Source organism: Erpetoichthys calabaricus, chromosome 2 (assembly GCF_900747795.2).
Source record: "Erpetoichthys calabaricus chromosome 2, fErpCal1.3, whole genome shotgun sequence".
NCBI lineage: Eukaryota > Metazoa > Chordata > Cladistia > Polypteriformes > Polypteridae > Erpetoichthys > Erpetoichthys calabaricus.
The window spans coordinates 204,966,474-204,990,514 of record NC_041395.2 but is presented as its reverse complement, the minus strand read 5'-3'; the positions used below and the strand labels follow the sequence as shown (position 1 = coordinate 204,990,514).

Genomic DNA, 24,041 nt, shown 5'->3' with positions numbered 1-24,041 from the left:
GTGCTAATCGACACATTTACAAAGCAAAAGACACTAATCGAGAGATGCAAAGGAATTTAAGGTGGCCCAGAATTATGTTTTTCTGTAGGCTTCAGGAATTCTAGCGTTAAAGTCTAAATATTCGCGATTGTAATAGAAATTTGTTGCTTATTTACCTTTTGATAGCAGTCCATGGACGACTAGGTCCCTTGTAAAGAATCAAAAATAATATACTGTATTCATAATCATTGACCTTGAAATCGTCTACAATGATACCTCTCATTGCTTATGTTTGAATTTTTTTATCTTTAAACTTCTGGGATTAGCTAGAATAAGGAAAAAATTAAATATCAAAAATATTATTATATTCCTAATGAGCATCCTCGAAATAGCATAAAACAGCATTTCACATGCTTATACTGATCCCCATTTTTTGAAAGTTTTGTGAAAAGAAGCATTTCCTCAATGTTTTTGGTTTTGTTTTTTTATGTACATTTCCCTAGTTTTACATTCAGGGATTTTAACACCTTTATTCAATCTTTTGTAGGTCTACAGATAATTCACTTTCTGTATTTTTTTTTTCTCTTGTAATATTTTTACCTCTTTAAACCTAGTTTTAGAATTTTTAGAGCTAGCTGTTGGACTCATAACTGCTTACAATGAGACAGGATATATAAACAATTCACATTGCAAAGTAAATGCTGACTTATTGTTAGCTGCTCTTGGGGGTGGTAAATTAAGTAGGAATTTCAAAGCAAGCCAATAAGTGACTGTCTGACTCTGTGTTCTCAAATTAGTTCAGGTAGAGACGCCAATTTTGCTCCAAGCAATTTGTTAATTAGAAGCCAATTACTACTGTTAGTGAAATGTTCTTATATACAGTGCATCCAGAAAGTATTCACAGCGCATCACTTTTTCCACATTTTGTTATGTTACAGCCTTATTCCAAAATGGATTAAATTAATTTTTTTCCTCAGATTTCTACACACAACACCCCATAATGACAACGTGAAAAAAAGTTTACTTGAGATTTTTGCAAATTTATTAAAAATAAAAAAATTGAGAAAGCACATGTACATAAGTATTTACAGCCTTTGCCATGAAGCTCAAAATTGAGCTCAGGTGCATCCTGTTTCCCCTGATCATTCTTGAGATGTTTCTGCAGCTTAATTGGAGTCCACCTGTGCTAAATTCAGTTGATTGGACATGATATGGAAAGGCATACACATGTCTATATAAGGTGCCACAGTTGACAGTTCATGTCAGAGCACAAACCAAGCATGAAGTCAAAGGAATTGTCTCGAGGCACAAATCTGGGGAAGGTTACAGAAAAATTTGTGCTGCTTTAAAGGTCCCAATGAGCACAGTGGCCTCCATCATCTGTAAGTGGAAGAAGTTCGCCGGCCATCTAAACTGAGCGATCGGGGGAGAATGGCCTTAGTCAGGGAGGTGATCAAGAACCCGATGGTCACTCTGTCAGAGCTCCAGGAGTCCTCTGTGGAGAGAGGGGAACCTTCCAGAAGGACAACCATCTCTGCAGCAATCCACCAATCAGGCCTGTATAGCAGAGTGGCCAGACGGAAGCCACTCCTTAGTAAAAGGCACATGGCAGCACGCCTGGAGTTTGTCAAAAGGCACCTGAAGGACTCTCAGACCATGAGAAAGAAAATTCTCTGGTCTGATGAGACAAAGATTGAACTCTTTGGTGTGAATGCCAGGCGTCACGTTTGGAGGAAACCAGGCCAGGCTCATCACCAGGCCAATACCATCCCTACAGTGAAGCATGGTGGTGGTAGCATCATGCTGTGGGGATGTTTTTCAGCAGCAGGGACTGGGAGACTAGTCAGGATAAAGGGAAAGATGACTGCAGCAATGTACAAAGACATCCTGGATGAAAACCTGCTCCAGAGTGCTCTTGACCTCAGACTGGGGCGACAGTTCATCTTTCAGTAGGACAACGACCCTAAGCACACAGCCAAGATATCAAAGGAGTGGCTTCAGGACAATTCTGTGAATGTCCTTGAGTGGCCCAGCCAGAACCCAGACTTGAATCCGATTGAACATCTCTGGAGAGATCTTAAAATGGCTGTGCACCGACGCTTCCCATCCAACCTGATGGAGCTTGAGAAGTGCTGCAAAGAGGAATGGGCAAAACTGGCCAAGGATAGGCGTGCCAAGCTTGTGGCGTCATATTCAAAAAGACTTGAGGCTGTAATTGCTGCCAAAGGTGCATCGACAAAGTATTGAGCAAAGGCTGTGAATACTTATGTACATGTGATTTCTCAGTTTTTCTTTTGTGTGTTCTGTAGTGTTGATTAGCAAATTTCTCCAGTGTTATTTGCAGCGAATTTGCTACCTTTGCCCTTGTTTGTCAGATTTACTGATAATTTGGCAGGTTTAGGAGAACTTTTTTTTTTCACAGCTCCCCATAATGCTTTGCGAGGCAAGTGTCACATCCCCCAGAGCTGTAACAGCTAACATTGGGTGGGACTGCCTCCTCAGGTATATAATGCTGATCATTTGCAGTACAGACCCTGTGGGACTTAGTGGTAGATATACTGTAAGAGCGAATGATAGAGAGAGGGAGAAAGAAAATAATTATTCAATTCCCACGAAGGCTGGAGGAAGAGCAGCTGGTTGTGGCCATGGAGTTGATTGAGGGCGTGATACCACCAACCCATCCATGTCCTCTCAGCCACCTTTGGCAATACCTATCAGTATTGTGGAGACTGCCAGCAGCAGCATCAAGCAGCTTTGCAGCCAAAGCAACACTCTTCAGCCAATGAGCTGTGGCCAAGGCTCCAGACCCTTAAAAAGTTTCCCCGAAAAGGAAACCCTTGCTCTTTGATCATACCTTGGGGGATCTCTGGGGGGGGGGGTAAGGACAGAAGTCGAAAAGGAGGGAAGGATAGACCTGGAAAGTGACAGACAGGAGCTGTTCAGGGAGGTACTGGGCATATTTATGTATGAAGACAGTGAGGACTCGGAGCTTCCACCAGCTACAGCAACACAGTGTGGCAAGTCACAGCGAGTCTGCAGCCATTTTTGCCGCTTCCCTACTGTCCAGCATGTTGCTTGCAAAAATATGTACATGGTGGAGTAGCTGTGGGAACAACACAGGGCAGTGAACTACTGCCTGGTAGAACAAGGTACCGGGGGCCAAGCACTGCCACAGGCGTATTTTACTGGGGTCCAGTGGCAGCAGATGTGGCAGCTCTGCAAGGTGCTGGCTCCTTTTGAATAGGCCACTAAGTTTGTCATCCGGGAGAACGCTGGCTGGAATGATGTGCTCCCACTAGTGTTCCTACTGGACAGGACACTAGGTGGCCTGCTCAAGGTGGGAGAGGGTGCCGAGGAGGACATGCCCAGTAGGCAGCCCAGCAGGGCAGGGGCACCCCAGTAGAAGAAAGAGGAAGAGGAGGTGGCATGGGGCTCACAGCAGGAGGGTGAGCAGACTAAGAGGTCAGTACTTATTGTCAGGGAGTGGGGCAGGACACTGAACAGCAGCAGCAGGAGGAGGAGGAGGAGGAGGAAGAGGAAGAAGAAGATAGTCAGAAATTGTTGGGCAAGGGGCACCTCTACCACATGGCTGCTCATTTGCTGTAGTGCTGGATTGAAGCTATAAAACAGAGGGATGATTACTGGATGGCCACCCTACTAGGCCCCTGGTACATAGCCAAGATGGGGGAGTTTATGTAGCCCAGCCAGCAGGAATGGAGGATGCACCACCTCCTTTTTGTCCTTACTAGGAAGCTGCTTGAGGCATACCCCCACCCTCACCTCCCCGATACATCTCCACATGTCCATCAGAGAGCTGCTGGTAGCTGCAGCAGCAGCATCCATGGTGATGGCAATGTGTGTAAAGTAGTGCTGGGCTGTATACCGGTTCATACCGAAAACCGTTTTTTATTTTTTTTATGATATGGATTTTTCTTATACCGCAACACTGGTTTAAATTGCCTAAACGACGTTCGGAACGTGGCGCAGCGGGAAACTGTTCAAGTGGGGACCTTTTTCACTGCTACACCGCTAAACACAGATTTGTTGCACTAGGGCTCTTTTTCACTGCTACACCACCAAATAGTGGGCGGTAGCATAGGTATTCTGCGCAGTGAAAATGGACAGAGAGCATTCTGAAACTGAACTAAAAGTAAAGTTGAACATGTGATGAACAGAAGAACTTTTGCCGAAAAAAAGGAGTCGCATCCGTCGCCTGGAGATACTTTAGTTTTAAAAGGTCAGATGTGTAAATACTGTTTCTATACTACTGGTTGTAAAAGACAAAAAAGCCAGCAGTTCTCCAGCTAGCTTTTTTCCAATTACATCTGTGTGTGTTCATCATGCACTGTTTGATTTAATAAAACACTTAATAGAAAAATGTGACAGACTGAAAATGATCTGTTTTAGGCTTCAAATCATTTGGATGATATCCTTGGAAAGGAAAAAAATCTACGATATAAAAGCCTTACATTGCACAGACTAACAAGCCATAAAATTAAATAAGGTCTGAGATTGGCAATGATTGGTTTCTAATTAAGCAATTGGGTTGAATGAAAACCTGTAGCCACTGCGGCTCACCAGGACCGACATTGCCTACCCCTGTTTTACATCTTATTGCTAATAAGGAGCAATTAAAACACTGAATGCAGCAGTTTAAGATTGAAATAAGCAATTAAGGTTGGAGAACCTTAACAAGCGAGACCACTAAAATGAAGCATTAAAATGTCACTTAAGCAATATGTGCTTCATCAGCAATAATTGAGTTCTCGTTAAGGAACTGGGTTGGAACAAAAACCTGCACATACTGTGGCACTCCAGGACCGACGTTGCCTACCCCTGTGCTAGTGTATGTTTAGCTTGTATTCATTCTGCGATGTGCTATCGACTCGTTCAGAGATGGGCGCAACTCTGAATGAATGGCATAATTAAACATGTATAACGAAGATATTTTTAAAGTTCTGAACACTCCGTCGGCTAAGTTAATAACTAGTTTTAATTTCACAAAGACGTTTATCGTGTGGTGATTAACACAAAGTATTTGATGTGCTGCATTAACTTGTAACGGGGTTTGAGAAAATCTAGTAAATTAAACATTGATTTTAGGATGAAGTTTAGTTTACAACATTCTACTTTAATTATAAAATAAACTGAGAATAAAATGGAAATATCGACTTTAATCTTGACATAGTCAACATGTCGAATTTATTCTCGACATATAGTTTGTTTTTTTCTTCCGTGTCCAATTTTTTTTTTCTTCACAGTGGCCCTAATGCGCTTCCATAGGGCTATACCACAAACAGCATTATAAATGCAAGTTGTAGTTTTTATTATTTATGTATATAGCTTAGCTTGAAGCAAGGTCCATATTAATGCAGTTTGCCTAAATGATGGTACAGTTGGTAAGATGTCATGACATTGTCATCACCAAGATTGCACTTGTTTTATTTTATTTTAATTTGGTGAATACTGTGTAATGCACCTGGGCTTGAAGCCTTGAAGTAATGGTGCAACTATCAGTAATACTATTATGTATTTTATTGTTATTATTTATTAGTTTAAATATTATGCAGTTTAATGATGGTAAAATTGTTTAAAAAGTCACTTTAACGTGTCAGTGGACAGAGATTGTTAACATTAACAGAAATTGTAGTTGGTTTACAAAAAAAAAATTTCCTTTGCATTATTACAAAGTAAGAGTATAGCTTACTTTGTGTACTTTATTGTGTATGACTTTTTCTTTCATCTTTATCAGAGGACCTAATAATTCATGAGCTCATTAGTTATTAATTGCCTTATTTTAAAATGTTTTAAATATGTAATAGTATGTTTTCTCATGAACATTAGTAGCTGTTCTGTATTTAGTCCATATAGCATGTATAATTGGCATGTATAAATTCACAAAGCCTTTTCCGTTACCTTTCGCTAAAGTTTGGTGACACATTCTTCTATGAAGTTTTTCAAAACTTTTATTTACAAAGTGCTATGGCTCTAAGCTGCCCTCTTCACTTCATACCACAGATTTTTCAGTTGGGTTGACTCAAAAGCCAGAGTTGGCCATTGCAATATATCGTTACTATTTTAGGTCAACCATGCCTTTGTTGATTTGGATGTATGTTTGGGGATCATTGTTTGTCATCACAATTTAACATTCTAGCATCAGCATCTTAGGTTGTTCACTTAGTATCTTAACAGTTTGTACAGTTAAATAAGACTTTACTCTTACAATAGCCTGAGAGTCAGTGACAGCAAAACAACATCTTCAACATCAATTATTCTCCAAACATATTTCACCCTGGGAATGAGGTTCTGCTTGTTGTATTTAACTGTTGCTCATGCCAAATGTCTTATGTATTATAAACTAGGGGGCTTCGCCCTCCCCCCCACCAACCGCTACCCGTTGTGAAGAGGGGGGCTGAAAGCACCCTAAAGAGACACGGCCACTCCTCTGAAACCCCTGTTAAACAGTGATACAATGTGAAACAAATTCCTTTTATATTTTTTTTTCCCTCCTCTTTGCTCGATCAGCTGCTGGATTGCTGCTGCCGCCGTGCTGCGTGATCTGCACTTCGCTCACCTACCCCTTCCCCCACCAGCACTATACACCATTGTGAAGAGGGGGGCTAAACGCACCCCAAGGAGATGCAGCCGCTCCTCTGAAACCCCTCTTAAACGATGATACAATGGGATTCAAATAAGTTTTGTTTTTTTTTTTTACCTCCTCTTTGCTCGATCAGCTGCTCCTGTGCAATGTAATCTGCATTTCGTTCGACACTTCAAACAGGAACTTCGAAAGTCATTGCCTTGTCTCTCTTCTCCCCCAGACATCCTCAAACACCAATGGAGATGTGTTCACTCCTCTGAAACCCCTCTTAAACGTTGATACAATGGGAAATACATAACAGTGGTTGTTTTTTTTTTTTTTTTTTTACCTCCTCTTTGCTCGATCAGCTGCTGGCTTGCTGCTGCTCCCGTGCTGCGTGATCTGCATTTAGTGCGGCACTTCAAACGTTTTAATGTCACTGCCTTGTCTCTCTTCTCCCCCAGACATTCTCAAACACTATTCCATCTCTTTTTGCTGTTCCATTATTTCACTGAGTAATATTTTCCGTTTGTTTGCACTAATGTGAGCTTTACTCTCATTTTCTTGAGACTTTTTTGAATTTTGTTTTTTTTTTATAATAGAGAGAAATGAAAGAAACATGTTGGAGGTCTCTGTGAAAGTGTGTCTGTCTCTGAAAGATCAGAGGTTCAACTTCAGTTAAATTAGTTTATTCAATATGTGTGCATTGTGACCTGATTTGTGGTGTAGTCAGATTATTAATGCATCATCTCATCATTTTAAACAGTATATGGGTGATACTCTCATTATTTTTTAATCTGTGAAATCTGGTTCAGTTCTGAAATGAATGCATTAGTATTAGGTTTTCTCTTAAAAATTATATCCATCCATCCCTTATCCAACCCGGTATATCCAAACCAGAGGGTCACGGGGGTCCGCTGGAGCCAATCCCAGGCAGGAAACAAACCCTGGGCAGAGTGCCAGCCCACCGCAGGGCGCGCACACACACCCACACACCAAGCACACACTAGGGACAATTTAGAATCCCCAATGCACCTAACCTGCATGTCTTTGGACTGTGGGAGGATACCTATGCAGACACGGGGAGAACATGCAAACTCCATGCAGGGAGGACCCAGGAAGTGAACCCAGGTCCCCTAACTGCGAGGCAGCAGCGCTACCCACTGCACCACCGTGCCGTCCAAAATTATATATAATACCTGAATCCTTATGACCTCAGTATGACAGTCCTTCATTTAACTGATTTAAGACAACTTCCATCCATACATTTTCCAACCTGCTGAATCCGAACACAGGGTCACGGGGGTCTGCTGGAGCCAATCCCAGCCAACACAGGGCACAAGGCAGGAACCAATCCCGGGCAGGGTGCCAACCCACTGCAAGACACACACCCACACACCAAGCACACACTAGGGCCAATTTAGAATCGCCAATCCACCTAACCTGCATGTCTTTGGACTGTGGGAGGAAACCAGAGTGCCCGGAGGAAACCCACGCAGACATGGGGAGAACATGCAAACTCCACGCAGGGAGGCCCCGGGAAGCGAACCCAGGTCTCCTAACTGCGAGGCAGCAGCGCTACCACTGCGCCACCTTGTAAATTTTCATGAAAGAGAATTGCATTTTTAATGATTCTTCTTTGGTATCTGGGTTCTTGAAGAATTCCAATTTAAAATTTCCAAGAGTCACTTTAGCTCAATCTGTTTTACTTGGTACTTTCACACATTTAGAGTCATTTTGCATGGTAACTTTACCCCATTTTCTTTCTTTCTTGTACAATACAAGTGGCTGTGGTGGGCGGAATTGTAATGGGGATGTTTAAGTCCTCTTCCTCAATATCACAAGAGGGCACTGTTCTACAAGTAAATAAGAAAGTAGTTTGACTGGAAGGCTTCAGCTCAGGACATCTGAGCCAAACAGGAATTTACAGTAAGAGTGCCCTTTACTGAGTTCTAGGAAGAGAAAAGAGGGCTGGGAAAACAAGCAAATCAAATAGAATAAAAAAAATGTCACTGAATCCTATTTAGTTTGCAAGGAAGGGACTATTTCACAGTGTTATTGCTTGTAACATCACTAGAGCCTTCACACTCATTTATTTTTTAAGGTTTGTTTGTTGCATAGTGGGTTTATGTTTTCTGTTATGCAACTGTTACAGTATTTGTACCATTCTATCTGGTTGGTATTATTTGTTGTGTACAGTAAATAATGTAAATGTCAGTAAGTTTTACTAGATGACAAGAGTTTGATAAAACAACTCTAAAAATCTATATGTTTTCTTGGGTTGAGAACCTAGAAATAATGCAACACTCTCCCAAGCCTAGGCCTTGTAATTATTTTTAAAAATTCATTAATGTGTGTACAAAGATGTATTTATGTATATAGTCAATGGTTTGGCCTCTCTAGCAGTGACTTAAATTGGTTTCATTCTTCTTCAATAGTTACAAAATTCATTGTTAGCTGTGGTGGTTGTAGTTCTGGGATATGTGATAATGTATACAGCATACCACAAGGATCTATTCTGGGCCAGATTATATAAAAATACAAAACGTTGATATAATGCAGTTATGCAGATGATACAGAGCATTCCCTGTCTATAGCACTTGATGGCCCTGACACTCTGATCCAATGTTTTACTTTTAATCCATTCAAAAATACTTGTAATTTTCTCAAGATAAATAAGGAAGAAAGTGAAATCTTAGTTGTTGGTAAAACATAGAAATAATGAGAATGTTAGAAATCAACTTGATCCCTTAGCATTAAAAGACAGGGGGAAAGTAAAGAATTTAGGTGTAATCATGGACTCTGATCTAACCTTTAAATTGCATATTAACCAGATAATTCCAGGACTCCAATTTTCTATTTAAGAAACATTATAAAAGTTTGATCTTTTATAATAGTACAAGATACTGAGAAATAAATTCTTGTTTTATTTTTAGTTGACTAGATTACTGTGCACTAACTGAACTACCTAAGAAAGACATCAGTCTTTTGAAGTTAGTTCAGATTGCCGTAGAAAGAGTCTTAACTCAAAAATGAAAATCTGAGCACATCTCGCCAATTTTAGCATTTTTACATTGGTTACCTGCATCCTTTACTATTGACTTTAAAATACTACTAATGGTATGTAAAAACATTTTAAAAAAATCTTGTTCCTTATCCAAACTTGTTTTGAAGTGCCTGTCCCCCTACATTCCAAGTCATAACCTTAGATCTTATGATAGTGGTCAAGCATAAAAAAGTGATGAAGCAGCTTTTTGTCTGTTATACACCAAAAATCCGGGCTACATTACCAATTGAGTTATGGCTAAAATCCCACATTTATAATTTCACTTTTTCGTAACTACTTTTAATTCTACTCTTAATAAACTAGATATGCATAGAATTATCAAATTTTTCAGTCCGTTTCTAATCTTTATTAATCTCTAAGCTCACCTGATCAAAGTACTGTACAGCTGTCAGTTTTGTTTGAATGAAAACTGAGACCCCAACCTCCCACAAAGGCCTACTGAGTCAAATTCTCAAAGATAAAGCCTAAAAAAAAAAAACAAAAAAAAAAAAACCACAGTAAAGAACTGGTTAAGTACATTTATTTACGGATGGAGGGAGGGGGTAATTGGGCATTTGGCTTTGGAGCCCCTGCAGATATTCTTTTTCTCCTCCATCTTAACCTGGAGTTTTTTTTTGTTTTTTTTTTTGTTTCTGTCCTCCTAGCCTCTGACCTAATCATTGTACTCCTTTTTGTTTCTGTCCTCCTTCTTAATATAAGATTCAAATAAAGACTCTTCTTCTCTATTAATTATATCCATCTTACCTAAGTGTGTATTATTTTCATGTATGTTACCTATTCAGTCAGTCAGTCAGTCATTTACCAACCCGCTATATCCTAACACAGGGTCACGGGGGTCTGCTGGAGCCAATCCCAGCCAACAAAGGTCGCGAGGCAGGAACAAATCCCCAGGCAGGGCACCAGCCCACCACAGGGCTACCTATTCATTATTATCTAATTTTAATTTTGCTTTTCTTTGAACCTATTTTTCTGACATCTTGTAAAGCAGTTTGAGCTATATCATGCGTGAGGAAAATGTACTATCGAAATAAATGTTGATGATGATGTTGTACAGTACAAAAACACAGTGGGTGATGCTACTGATTCATTGGTCCATTGATTTTTTTTTTTTTCTGCTTTAATTCTTGCCCTGCCGCTGAGTAGAATGTAATTTTACTCCCTATCTCCGTTTGATATTATTTTAGGGATTCAAATTCCCCCTGTGCCCCAACAATATTACAGTGGATATAAAAAGTCTATACACCCCTGTCAAAATCAGATTTTGTGTAATAAAAAAAATGAAGCCAAGCAAAATTCTGTTAGAATTGATTCCACCTTTATTCTAAATTTGAAATCTATATGAAGGTGAAAACAAATCCGAAACTGTTTAGTGAAAAAAGAGGGGAAAAATCATATAAAAACTGGTTGTACTAGTGTGTACACCCACTAAACTAATACTTACTCAAAGCACCTTTAGATTTTATTGCAGCACTCAGTCTTGCTCAGTAAGAGTCTATCATTTTTGTACATCTCGATTTGCCGACTTTTGCCCAATCCTCCTTGGGGGGGGGGGGGGGGGAATATGCCAGATCTGCCAAATTATGAGGGTATCTCCTGTGCACAGTTCTCTTCAGGTCACTCTACAAATTTTCAGTTGGATTAAGGTCTGGGCTCTGACTGGGCCATTCCAGAACACTGGACCTCCTTTGATGAAGCCAATGCTTTGTTGAATTTGATGTATACTTTGGGTTGTTGTCATGCTGAAAGGTGAGGTTCCTCTTCATCTTCAGCTTCCTAGCAGATGCTTGAAGGTTTGTGCCAAAATAGACTAGTTTGTGCTAGTCATGATCCACCTTGACTACAGCCCCAGTTCCAGCTGAAGAAAAGCAGCTCCAAAGCATGATGCTGCCTCCACCACACTTCGCTGTGGGTATGGTTTTCTTTTCATGATGTGCTGTTATTATTTTTGCACCAAACATACCTTTTAGAATTATGGCCAAAATAGTCAACCTTGGTCTCATCAGACCATAACACATTTTCCACATGGTTGTAAGTGATTGTGTATACCTTTTTGCAAAGTGCAGGCTAGGATGTTTTCCTTTGTGAGAAAAGGCTTTCATCTTGCTACCCTACCCCACAACCCAGACATATGAAGAATACAACTGATTGCTGTCACATGTAGGGAACAACCAGTACTTGCCAGGAAATCCTGCAGTTCCTTTAATGTTGCTGTAGGCCTCTTGGTGGCCTCTGTGACCAGTTTCCTCCTTGTCTTATTAATCGTGGAGGGAAGTCTTGAGAGTCACTGTTGATCCAAACTTTTTCCTCTTGTTGATGAGTGTTTTCACTATGCTCTATGGGAAGTTTAATGCTTGAGATACGTTTTTGTAACCCCTGATACTATTCACTGGTGAAGGCCTATTCATGTTTTAAAAGCTCTTTGCAGACCATGGCTATTGGAGTTTGTTGCAACCAAGAGGATATCAGTATAATCCTACAGGAACAGCCAAACTTTACTGACCTCAATCAGAGCTACTTTATTTGATGCCAGGTGTATACTACCTACAGTTTCTGATTTGTTCTCTCCTTCTGTGTATAGATTTCAGTTTTGCAATATTAGTGTAATAAGTTCTGACAGAATTTATCTTGGTTTCATTCTTTTATTGCACAAAATCTATGATTTTGGCCACGGTGTATGTAGACTTTTTATATCCTCTGTAGATGACTGGTGACTTTAAACTGTCCTGGTATGAGCGAGTCATGAGGTTGGAGTAAATAAGTCCTGTAATGAGTTAGTGTTCCATCCAGGGTTGTTTCCAGTATTGTACATGGAGCTTTCTAAATAGGCTCTGACTCGCAACAACCTTGTATTGGACAAGATGATTCCATAAAATGGATGAATGCATACATAATGGAATGCTTGCTTTTTTTTCTGTCCCTTATCTGTAGGTGAAATTTCACCAATTATATTCCCCACTAGATGGCAGTACATGTATTTTGTGTCTCTGTTTTTAGATCTAAATAAACTAGAAAAAGTCTATTGTTTTTCATCTTAAGCAAATCTGCTATCAATTAGAGCTGTGTGCAAAAAGAATTTCTGTCAATGCATAACACAGGCATTGTATTTTGTAACATGAGAGAATAATGTTGCTTGTTAAATTATGATTTGTTAGTTTCTGCAGAGATCTTTTATTCAAGACTTTTAGCCCAAAAAAGCACGCTTAGATAATATGCTTTTCAGAATTCTGACTTTTTACTTCAGTTTGTTTTTTTTGTTTTTTTGTAAATGTATGCGAAGATGAACAATTGAAAAGTTATTAAGCTGCAAGTTGTGTATGGTCTCTTAATTTCTGTGCAATTTCAGTATTACAGTATTTTTGGCAATTTAGGGTGCATCTTGAGCATTCTGTGATAACTGCCATATTTTGGCTTAGTTTCAGTTTCACTTGGGAGTTTAGTAGCATTGCAAAGTTTTTAGAGTGAAAATGAGTATAATTAAAATGGGTGCAGACTACTTGTTTGATGCTCATTTGTTCAAACAGATGGGAAGCTAAGAACTGATATGCTTTTCAGTACTAAAAAGCTCACTTGTATGTAGTGCTAGTGTTTTTGAGAAATAGCATGAGCTTATTACAATGCCTGCTTTTTTCACCATCTTAAGGAATCACACTTTTAACAGTTTTAGCAATATCAGCATTCACAACTATATCTGAACAGCAGTCAAAAAGCATATTTGTGTATTTAAGGAAACATTACACAACCGTCTTCATTATGTTACTCATTTAGATAGATATTTTATTAATCCTAAGGGGAAATTCACATACTCCAGCAGCAGCATACTGATAAAGACAATATTAAATTAAAGAGTGATAACAATGCAGGTATACAGACAGACAATATCTTTGTATAATGTTAACGTTTACCCCCCCCCCCCCCCCCGGGTGGAACTGAAGAGTCGCATAGTGTGGGGAGGAACGACCTCCTCAGTCTGTCAGTGGAGCAGGACAGTGACAGCCGTCTGTCGCTGAAGCTGCTCCTCTGTCTGGAGATGATACTGTTTAGTGGATGCAGTGGATTCTCCATGATTGACAGGAGCCTGCTCAGTGCCCGTCGCTCTGCCACAGATGTCAAAACTGTCCAGCTCCATGCCTACAATACAGCCTGCCTTCCTCACCAGTTTGTCCAGGCGTGAGGCGTCTCTCTTCTTTATGCTGCCTCCCCAGCACACCACCGCGTAGAAGAGGGCGCTCGCCACAACCTGGTAGAACATCTGCAGCATCTTATTGCAGATGTTGAAGGATGCCAGCCTTCTAAGGAAATATAGTTGACTCTGTCCTTTCTTACACAGAGCATCAGTATTGGCAGTCCAGTCCAATTTATCATCCAGCTGCACTCCCAGGTATTTATAGGTCTGCACCCTCTGCACACAGTTATCTCTGATGATCACGGGGTCCATGAGGGGCCTGGGCCTCCTAATATCCACCACCAGCTCCTTGGTTTTGCTGGTGTTCAGTTGTAGGTGGTTTGAGTCGCACCATTTAACAAAGTCCTTGATTAGGTTCCTGTACTCCTCCTCCTGTCCACTCCTGATGGAGCCCACGATAGCAGTGTCGTCAGCAAACTTTTGCACGTGGCAGGACTCCAAGTTGTATTGGAAGTCCGATGTATATAGGCTGAACAGGACCGGAGAAAGAACAGTCCCCTGCGGCGCTCCTGTGTTGCTGACCACAGTGTCAGACCTGCAGTTCCCGAGACGCACATACTGAGGTCTGTCTTTAAGATAGTCCACGATCCATGCTACCAGGTATGAATCTACTCCCATCTCTGTCAGCTTGACCCTAAGGAGCAGAGGTTGGATGGCGTTGAAGGCGCTAGAGAAATCCAGAAACATAATTCTTACTGCACCACTGCCTCTGTCCAAGTGGGAGAGTGATCGGTGTAGCATATAGATAATGGCATCCTCCGCTCCCAACTTCTCCTGGTATGCGAACTGCAGAGGGTCGAGGGTGTGGCGGACCTGTGGCCTCAGGTGGTGAAGCAGCAGCCGCTCCATGGCCTTCATCACATATGACGTCAGAGCAACCGGCCGGAAATCATTCAGCTCACCTGGACGTGATACCTTTGGGACTGGGGTGATGCAAGATGTTTTCCAAAGCCTCGGGACTCTCCCCTGTTCCAGGCTCAGGTTGAAAATGCGCTGTAGAGGACTTCCCAGCTCCAACGCACAGGCCTTCAGCAGTCATGGCGATACTCCATCTGGACCTGCTGCTTTGCTGGCACAAAGTCTCCTCAGCTCTCTGCTTACCTGGGCTGCTCTAATTGTGGGTTTGTGTAAACTCTCACCTATGCTGGTATCGGCAGAAGGGTGGGTGGAGGGTGCAGTACTCTAAGGTGAGAGTGGTTTAGGGTGGTCAAACCTGTTAAAAAAAAAAGTTGTTCATCTGTTCATCATTTAAGGTACTAATGTGCTGTGTACCAAATCAAGTTTTTCTATCAGTCTTGATTTTCAATCCAAGGACATTTAAAGCCAGATTTACATACTGCTTTATGAATATTGGCTGATGCTTTTGAGCTGTTTCAGATGTGCCACACAATTTGCTAATATTTAACCTACTGTATAAAATAGAATAAAAAAGCTTTAACCCAGGGTGTTGTAGACTTCAAAGCTTTCCAGTCTTAATCCTTATTCTTATGTCATTCATCTTCTTGTTGCCTAGCTGGCTTTAGTACATTTTCTGCTACAGTTTCTGCTTGGTTACTTATGAAATGGTTTTCTTTATTAGTAGTTTTTAGCTTCCTGAAAAGACCCTCATTGTCCTTTTTACTTCATTTGCAGTCTGAATTGTGTAGTCAGGCAGCAGACGTATGTTCTCAGTACTACCTAGAATTTTTTAGGTTTGTGATGTGAAAATTATATACATACTGTATATTAAAAAATATATATATATCCAGTAGTGCACTGGATGACCTTGATTTATTTATTTTGTGTGTATGTGTGTTCATAAAGTTATTTCAGTGATTCACAGTGACAGAGAAAAGCTGGTTGCTTTTTGATCATGTACGCTGTAAGCCAAGTCACTGTTCTTTGACCCTACTTGACACATACACAGTGATTTGCTTTTTATAGCCTCCATTTATTTATTTCCAGCCAGCTTAGTGGCACACTAGTTACGTAGATTCATTGTATGTGACAGAATGACCTCTATCAACCTCCAGAGGTTTTTGAAGGAGTAAGTGTAACCAAATGAGGGGTTAGTGGCTGTGCAATTATTGCACCACATCTTCTGCAAATTCTAGACCATTGACAACACTAAAGTAATGCATTGTAAATAATTTTAAAAAGAATTTCAGTATCTACAAATAAATCCCTCTTCCCCGGGGATTTTGTCTAGCAAGCACTCATGTTGAGCTCTTAAACCTGTATTGTTGTGTGTGTGCGTGTGTGTTTGTTTCTCCAGCTTAATCTTGGCTGTAACAGCTCTGCACCACTTTTTGACATATTTGATGTCATTGATTAAACCTTTTAAAACTTAAGTAACTATTGAGAAACTTACATATTACTTGATTGGGTTCTGTTACGTGCAAACTCCTATGAGTTACCCACTGGAACTAATTATTTCCTCTCCGTGTCCAGGTACAAAATGCTCTACTCCCCATGAGACCTATAACAACAAATTAATTTTGCTATGCTGTTAGACCTTGTTGGCCCCAAAGAGCCTAAAATTTACAGACTATGATATGTTTTTTTTTTTTTTATTTACTTGAATGGTGTGTAAAGCTTTGTGTTCCTATTTACCATTTAAAGGCTGCCAATTTGACATTCATAATAAGGAGGACTAGTAGTTGTCTAAGTAGAGTTGAAAATTACCTAGTAGGAGTTTGTGTAGCTGTGGTGATTGAAGAAGTAGTAACACATCATCAGCAAATTAAAAGCAGTTTGGCAGCAGCTGAGCCAGTTCTGGTAATGCAGAATGATATATTTGCTAGGAAAAATGGTTAACTAATGTAATTGATGTAAAGATGTTAAATATTTGATGATAGTCTTGAATTTTTTTTTCTGTTTTCTAGAGAGGCAGCTTAGAAATAGTGCATGGTATAAGGTGCTGCTTTTGTATATATAAGTGGGGGTATCTAAATGATGTTTGGTGATTGCTTTTAAGACTAGGTCTAAACACATCTGGAATTTTAACTGTGGACAGTGTAACCAACCTGCATATAAATCCTGTGTCTGAATTAGGCATGGAGAAAATCCAAGACTAACATAGGGCAGTTAATCCACCTTGTTTATTCTGTCTTATTTAACTAACAACTAGACTTGGCCATTTATTAATGTTGCGTAGCCTAGTCGATATCTTTACCCTGTTTGAAAGAACCCACTGTATCTAACATGCGTGCATTCATTATACTTCACTGTAGGTTATGAATTTGTGAATAAAGTGAGAGTGTGATAGCTAAAATATCCATGCCATGACCTTAGTATGACAATCTTCGTAATGTCTGACAAGACAGATGGTAGTAGATGCAGCTTAGCATACTATTTTCAGCCTTAATGTTGCTATTTTGCCAGCAGCATGTGTGTGAACACATAATTCTTATTTACATATTGTTGTATTCCCAGTATTAACTCTCATAAATTAATTTTATTCATCCATATAATGTCTGACTTTCTTTCTTCAAATTTTTACAAGTAGTAGGAATCTTCTGACATTCAACTAAAGGGCCTGTGTTGATAGTGTGCTGTATATTATAACGGACAAATTTGGTGATGAACCTTATGGCAAATGGTGATGTGGGTACTTGGTAATGTGTGGTAGTACCATGTACTCTTCAATTAAATATTTAACGTGTTTAACATAAGTAAATATTTTGGCCATATCTGTAACAAGTATCCAAAGTGCGTAGCCTTTAGCATTTTAGAGCAGTTGTGGTAAGAACTGTCATAGCAAATCAGGACTTCAGTTTATTGTTAATCTATAAAGATTTGGATGGTCTCTGCGGGTTCATGCTGATCTCCCCTTATATCATTATAGCTTTGATTAAGGAAGTTATGTTTGTAATAATAGCAAATAGTGGCTTAAAAGTGCATAATGGTTGTTGTAATAATTAACTTAAAATCTACACTATAATTTTTAAGGTTTTTTTAAATGCCTCAGTCATCATTATTGCAGAGAAAACTATTATTACACTTAAAGTACTATATACACCAGTGAGACTTGATTTTTTTTTCTTTCTTTTAAAACCATTGTTTTCTGTTCCTCTTGTAAGTTTACCAGGAAAGCTTTACATAGCTAGAAGATAAAATGGTCCTTCATGACTTATAATCTCCTTGATATCAGTAATACCTAGTAATATGGCTGTCATTTTTAATGCATTTTTATATAGTTTTTAAAATGATTTTAATTTAATCATATGATTTCTGTTCATCCATCCATCCATCGTCCAACCCGCTGAATCCGAACACAGGGTCACGGGGGGTCTACTGGAGCCAATCCCAGCCAACACAGGGCACAAGGCAGGAAACAATCCCGGGCAGGGTGCCAACCCACCGCAGGACACACACCCACACACCAAGCACACACTAGGGCCAATTTAGAATCGCCAATCCACCTAACCTGCATGTCTTTGGAATGTGGGAGGAAACCGGAGCGCCCGGAGGAAACCCACGCAGACACGGGGAGAACATGCAAACTCCACGCAGGGAGGACCCGGGAATCGAACCCAGGTCCCCAGATCTCCCAACTGCGAGGCAGCAGCGCTACCCACTGCGCCACCGTGCCGCCCATTTCTGTTAATCTATAGCTTTAAAATAAAATTTCACTTCAAAAGATTAGTTATCATTCAGGCTGCCTAGAAATAACATTTTGTACCTGAAAGAACAAATTTTTGTCTAATACAATGTTTTTTTGGTTTTTTTTACATTTTTTTTTTTTTAATATTTTGAGAATTGCCAGAAGAGCATTTTTCTGATAGAGTGTAGTAGAGGCTCAGCATTGCTCAGTGGCTCACATAATGGATTACTGAACAAGCATAATAATAATAAATATAATAATAATAAAAATAATAACGATTGTCTTGGATGAATTTAGCCCTAACTGAGTGCCAGTATCCCAGAGGATGTTACTACTTACGTATATGGCTTGTAAACCATGTCAGTGCCAAGGGGATGTACTTCTCATTAATAATTAGGGATGCACCGATACCACTTTTTTGGAAAACGAGTACGAGTACTTGCATTTCAGTACTCGCCGATACTGAGTACTTGCCGATACCGAGTACTTAATAAAAACATGATTTAAATTTACAGGTAACAGCTTTAGTCATATAATTTAACAAAAAAAAACAAGAAACTCTCGTCTATCCACTGGGAGGTTAGGCTAATTAGCGACACGGGGCTAACACTGCTTGTCCAAATATCCGTGGTGAAACTAAACGCAGAGGAGGCTTGCAGTAGGCTGTGGATATGTTTTTTCATGGAGTCGTGTAGTTTAGGCAGCTCTGTGTCAGTCATGTAGCGGCGGCTTGGGACATCATATCTGGGCTCCAGAACATGGAGGAGACGCAGGAATCCCACATTTTCTACCTCTGTGAGTGGCTGGTCACTCAATGCAATGTACTCGATAATTGCCTGTGTTATTTTCACAGCACGTGGATTGTCTCTGGACATTTTCTCTCGTCTTGCAAGAGTTTGCTGCAGCGTGGGTTGTGTTGGTTTAGAAGCGTGGGTAAACTCTTTGTACTCGTTGTCGTGTTAGGATTTTAGGTGCTTGATTAAATTACTTGTGTTAAATGCGCTACCTTTTGAGCCTCCTCTGGACAATTTCGCTGAGCACAATTTGCAGTCCGCCTTTGTTTTGTCGTCTTCATTCACTTTGAAATAGTTCCACACGGCTAGGGTTACCACTTTTAATACAAAAAAATAAGGGACGCATACTGCAGCGGGGGCCACATCCCGTATTACCCAATCAAAAGTAGGAAAGGAGGCATCTTCATAAAATGCGTGTGGGATGATTTGCATGAGACGCTGCTTTAAAAAAAAATAAAAAAAAATACGGGACAAAACCCGTCCCGTATTGATTCAAAACGGGACGCGCAATTTCTTTCTCAAATACGGGACGATTCCGTATTTTAAAGGACGGGTGGCAACCCTACACACGGCTGACATGTCTCGCCTCGCCTTCTCCCCGCTCTGAGCTGCAGCCGGGGCCTGGGGGCGGGCACTCGGCACTTGTGATTAACCCCTTACATGCCGCTCAAACATAGACATTTCTCAGACCGTGGTATCGGTCCCCGGTATCGGGGGACTTTTAACAAGTATGAGTACTTTAGAAAATGTGGTATCGAGGCCGATACCAGGGATCGGTGCATCCCTATTAATAATATTCGTTAAAGCTGAAAATGTGATCTGCAGTAAAAACCTTCAATACTTATCTGGATAGGGATCCCTCAGGTGATTTGATTTGGAGTATTCTTGTATTTTTTTCAGTGCCTGGTTCGTAGTAATGCATTAAAAACATTCATACAAGTAATAGCGGTAACCATATAGCAAAGTCAGGATCAGGGTGCATGTTAAGATTTTTAGGTTAGTAAGTTTCGAAGCTGGTTCATGTTTCTTTGCATATTAGAGAGGTACGCTGGCAAGTCCCTATGTTGGATTCCCTGGAAATTTTAAGGCTGATTTGACAGTGTTTGCTGAGTTCCTCTTTAGGGAATCTGATGATCAATTAACAGTAATGTCTAAGCTGCAAGCACCATGAAGCATCAATACCTGATAGTTGCAATAATTATCAAACTTCAGGGGGTTAATTCTGGGGAGGCATAGCTAATAGATTTTGGTTAAGTAATTTGAAATTTTAAATCTCTCAATTCATTTGCAGTTTTTTCAAAGGAAAGATGCTCAGGTCTCCAAGGTATGTCTAAAAATAAATTCTCTAATTTCCCTGTATGTGTTAATACATATTCAGTATATTACCCATTGAGACCACAGCCTGACAGTAATTAATTGCTCCTGCTTTCTTTTCCAGAGATAACTTTTAGCATGTTGTATAGTCAATTACAAAATGTGCTGATGGTTATGAATTTATCTTTACTTTTTGTATTTCTAATACAGTGCTGATGAGGTTGCTAGGTTTCTCAGCCCTGTAGTGAAAAAATTGGGCATTTTTATTAATCCATCCAAGTCATTACATCCTGAAATCTGCCTTATGAAAAACTGAGGCCACAGAGATAAGTAAGGGCGAGTAGGTAGTGTGAGTTTTGCTAGAAGACTTGAAGTCTGCTATGTCTGTTCAGGTTAACCTGCCATTCTGAACCATTCTTTGTGTCAGGTCACCTTGTGTTGTTTATTTCTTTCCTCAGGTAAGATTCCATAGTGTGATCAGACTGACTGAACGCCTGTTCCCCATTGTGAAGGCAATGCAGAAGCACTTCAGTGCTGGCTCTGGTACCTACTATAGTGATGCCATCTTCTTCCTCTCTGTAGCAATGCACCGTATAATGCCAGCAGGTAAGATAAATGGTGTTAGTTTTCCCAGCATACCTGTGTAGTTCCGGGATCAGAGGCCTTTATCCAGTAGGCTGTTTGCCTTAGGGTGTTAATGTGTAGTACAACGTTACTCGTTCAGTCTTCAGCAATTGTTAGGTTACAGAAGTATTTGAACAATGGCTGTATGTGTAAACCAATTTATGGTGTTGACTGTGAAATATGCAACTTAAAATAAAGTTTGTGTTTGTTCAAGGTTTCTTACCAGATGAAAACGTCTCCCCAGATATGTTGCTGTGCAACAAGTGGTATGTTGTAGCGCATGAGTGATCAGAGAGTTTTTGCCACCGTTACTGATTCTGATAAAGAGTCTGTAGTTTCTGACAACCAGTATTAGTGACCAGTAAATAGTCCCTCCAATAGCTTGATGAAAAAAAAAGGTCAGGTGATCAGGTACAAAAATATTCAAATAAATGTGTTATTTTATAACAAGCATGTATATACATTAGATTGTTTTAACTATGTACAAAATGTGTCAGATAAGTTATTCAGAAAATTAAATAAAAATAAATACTATACTGTATATAACAACAGTACAATAATGTATAAAATAGTATCCACAGTTTAATAAGACAATACTCAAATTTGTTAAACAATATTTTCTTAAATTCTGTGCAGTTTACAAATGATAAATAAAAGCATAAAACTCAATTATTGTAAAGAACAGCTAATACGAATAACATGGTCAAACTAATACTCCAATTCCAGTAAACGGAGGTTGTAATGTAGGAAGCACAGCTTCTCTGCATTTATGCCATGAAGAGATATCTTCTTGTCCTCATAAATGTTGCCCACACTGGCTCACTCGGCACTGTTTTTTTTTAAGTGAAGGCTGTGCAGTTCAGAAGTAATTAGTGCTGCATGCTTTGCCAAACGCACTGCAAGCAAAAAAGCAAAATTATTAGTAATAACAAAGCATTTAAATGCATGTTAAGTTAAACTTGCTTATGGTAGCACTTAGAACTTTTACCCTATCTTGGAGTATCTTTGAATATTTACTTATTTTTGTACTCAAACCAAATTTTTTAAATAATTTGACAGATGATGATTATTTATTTGTGGAGAAACACTGTCTAATACTAGTCTAAATACTAAAATAGTTCCGCTCCAATTCCATCCCACTTCCTGAATGAAGCTGTCTACCATGCATATTCAGAATAGCAGGCTATATTCTGTGCAGCCACCGAGTATTTTATATTTTGAACAATTGCCTTTTAGAAGATGTTAATGATAATGTACTCTACGTCTATGTCTAATGTATGTCTACTGTTACACATTGTAAATTTGTCATACAAATTGAATAGCAGTTAAAGGTATGGTGCTCTATTTGTAACATTTTTCAATTCTGACAAAAATAACAAGGCAGATGCAAATATTTATGCAGCTCATTCAGTCCTTTTATAAAACCTGTTTGGGATGAGCCAACGCTGAGTACGGCAACTGAATTAAGTTTTTTTTAAATGTGAAGAACACATCCCAATGTAAAGTCACATACAGTCTAAGCATTGTGTTCATTATCTGTGGCACTTCTGCCGATTTAAGTTATTGAGCCCTATTACTGGCTATCACATCTTTCACGTGATTAATCTGTTAGGTGCTAGTATGCCATCTACTACTTCCGTCAGCTTTTAAGGAGCCAGTTTTTTGCCATGTCTATAGTATCTGCTAAATAAACGTACTATTTTATGATTGTTTAATTCCTAAAACATTTTGTCAGAGAATTAGGAAGGCAGGTAACATTTGAGGTATTTATTTACTTGTATTGGAGGAAGCACTTTGTTTCACTCAAATCTTAAGCAAAGCAAATGCAGAAAATCAAACTTTAGTTTACATAGCATGTGTCAATAGCGTACACCATCTCAAAGCACATTTCAAGTACAAAGTTATTAGAAGTATTTATATTCTCTTCACTGTTTGGACAGTCTTTGGCTAACAAAGATTACCTTAGCAGTATATGTTTGTAGTATTTTGGGACCGTGATACATTACAACCACAGTTTTCAAACTGTGGTACGTGTACCACTGGTGGTACTTCAAGTCATGCCAAGTGGTACTCGTGTGGTCCTTTATTTTCCACGAATCGATATTGCTAGAATGCCAATATGTTGCATATACAGTGGGTATGGAAAGCATTCAGACCCCCTTCAATTTTTCACTCTTTGTCATATTGCAGCCATTTGCTAAAATCATTTAAATTAATTTTTTCCCTCATTAATGTACACACAGCACCCCATATTGACAGACAAAAAAAAGAATTTTTGAAATTGTTGCAGATTTATTAAAAAAGAAAAACTGAAATATCACATTGTCCTAAGTATTCAGACCCTTTGCTCAGTATTTAGTAGAAGCACCCTTTTGAGCTAATACAGCCATGAGTCTTCTTGGGAAAGATGCAACAAGTTTTTCTCACCTGGATTTGGGGATCCTCTGCCATTCCTCCTTGCAGATCCTCTCCAGTTCTGTCAGGTTGGATGGTAAACGTTGGTGGAGAGCCATTTTTAGGTCTCTCCAGAGATGCTCAATTGGATTTAAGTCAGGGCTCTGGCTGGGCCATTCAAGAACAGTCACAGAGTTGTTGTGAAGCCACTCCTTCGTTATTTTAGCAGTGTGCTTAGGGTCATTGTCTTGTTGGAAGGTAAACCTTCGGCCCAGTCTGAGGTCCTTAGCACTCTGGAGAAGGTTTTTGTCCAGGATATCCCTGTACTTGGCCGCATTCATCTTTCCCTCGATTGTAACCAGTCGACCTGTCCCTGCAGCTGAAAAACACCCCCACAGCATGATGCTTCCACCGCCATGCTTCACTGTGGGAACTGTATTGGACAAGTGATGAGCAGTGCCTGGTTGTCTCCACACATACCGCTTAGAATTAAGGCCAAAAAGTTCTATCTTGGTCTCATC

At 39.7% G+C, this 24,041-nt stretch overlaps 1 protein-coding gene across 1 annotated transcript in view; it reads left to right on the top strand.

Moving 5' to 3' along the window:
- xxylt1 (xyloside xylosyltransferase 1) overlaps positions 1-24,041 on the top strand; it is a 129,365-nt gene that overhangs the window by 6,028 nt on the left and 99,296 nt on the right. The window contains exon 2 of the mRNA XM_028795042.2: positions 20,961-21,108. Coding sequence (XP_028650875.1) covers positions 20,961-21,108 — 148 coding nt within the window. The remainder of the gene's footprint in view (positions 1-20,960; positions 21,109-24,041) is intronic.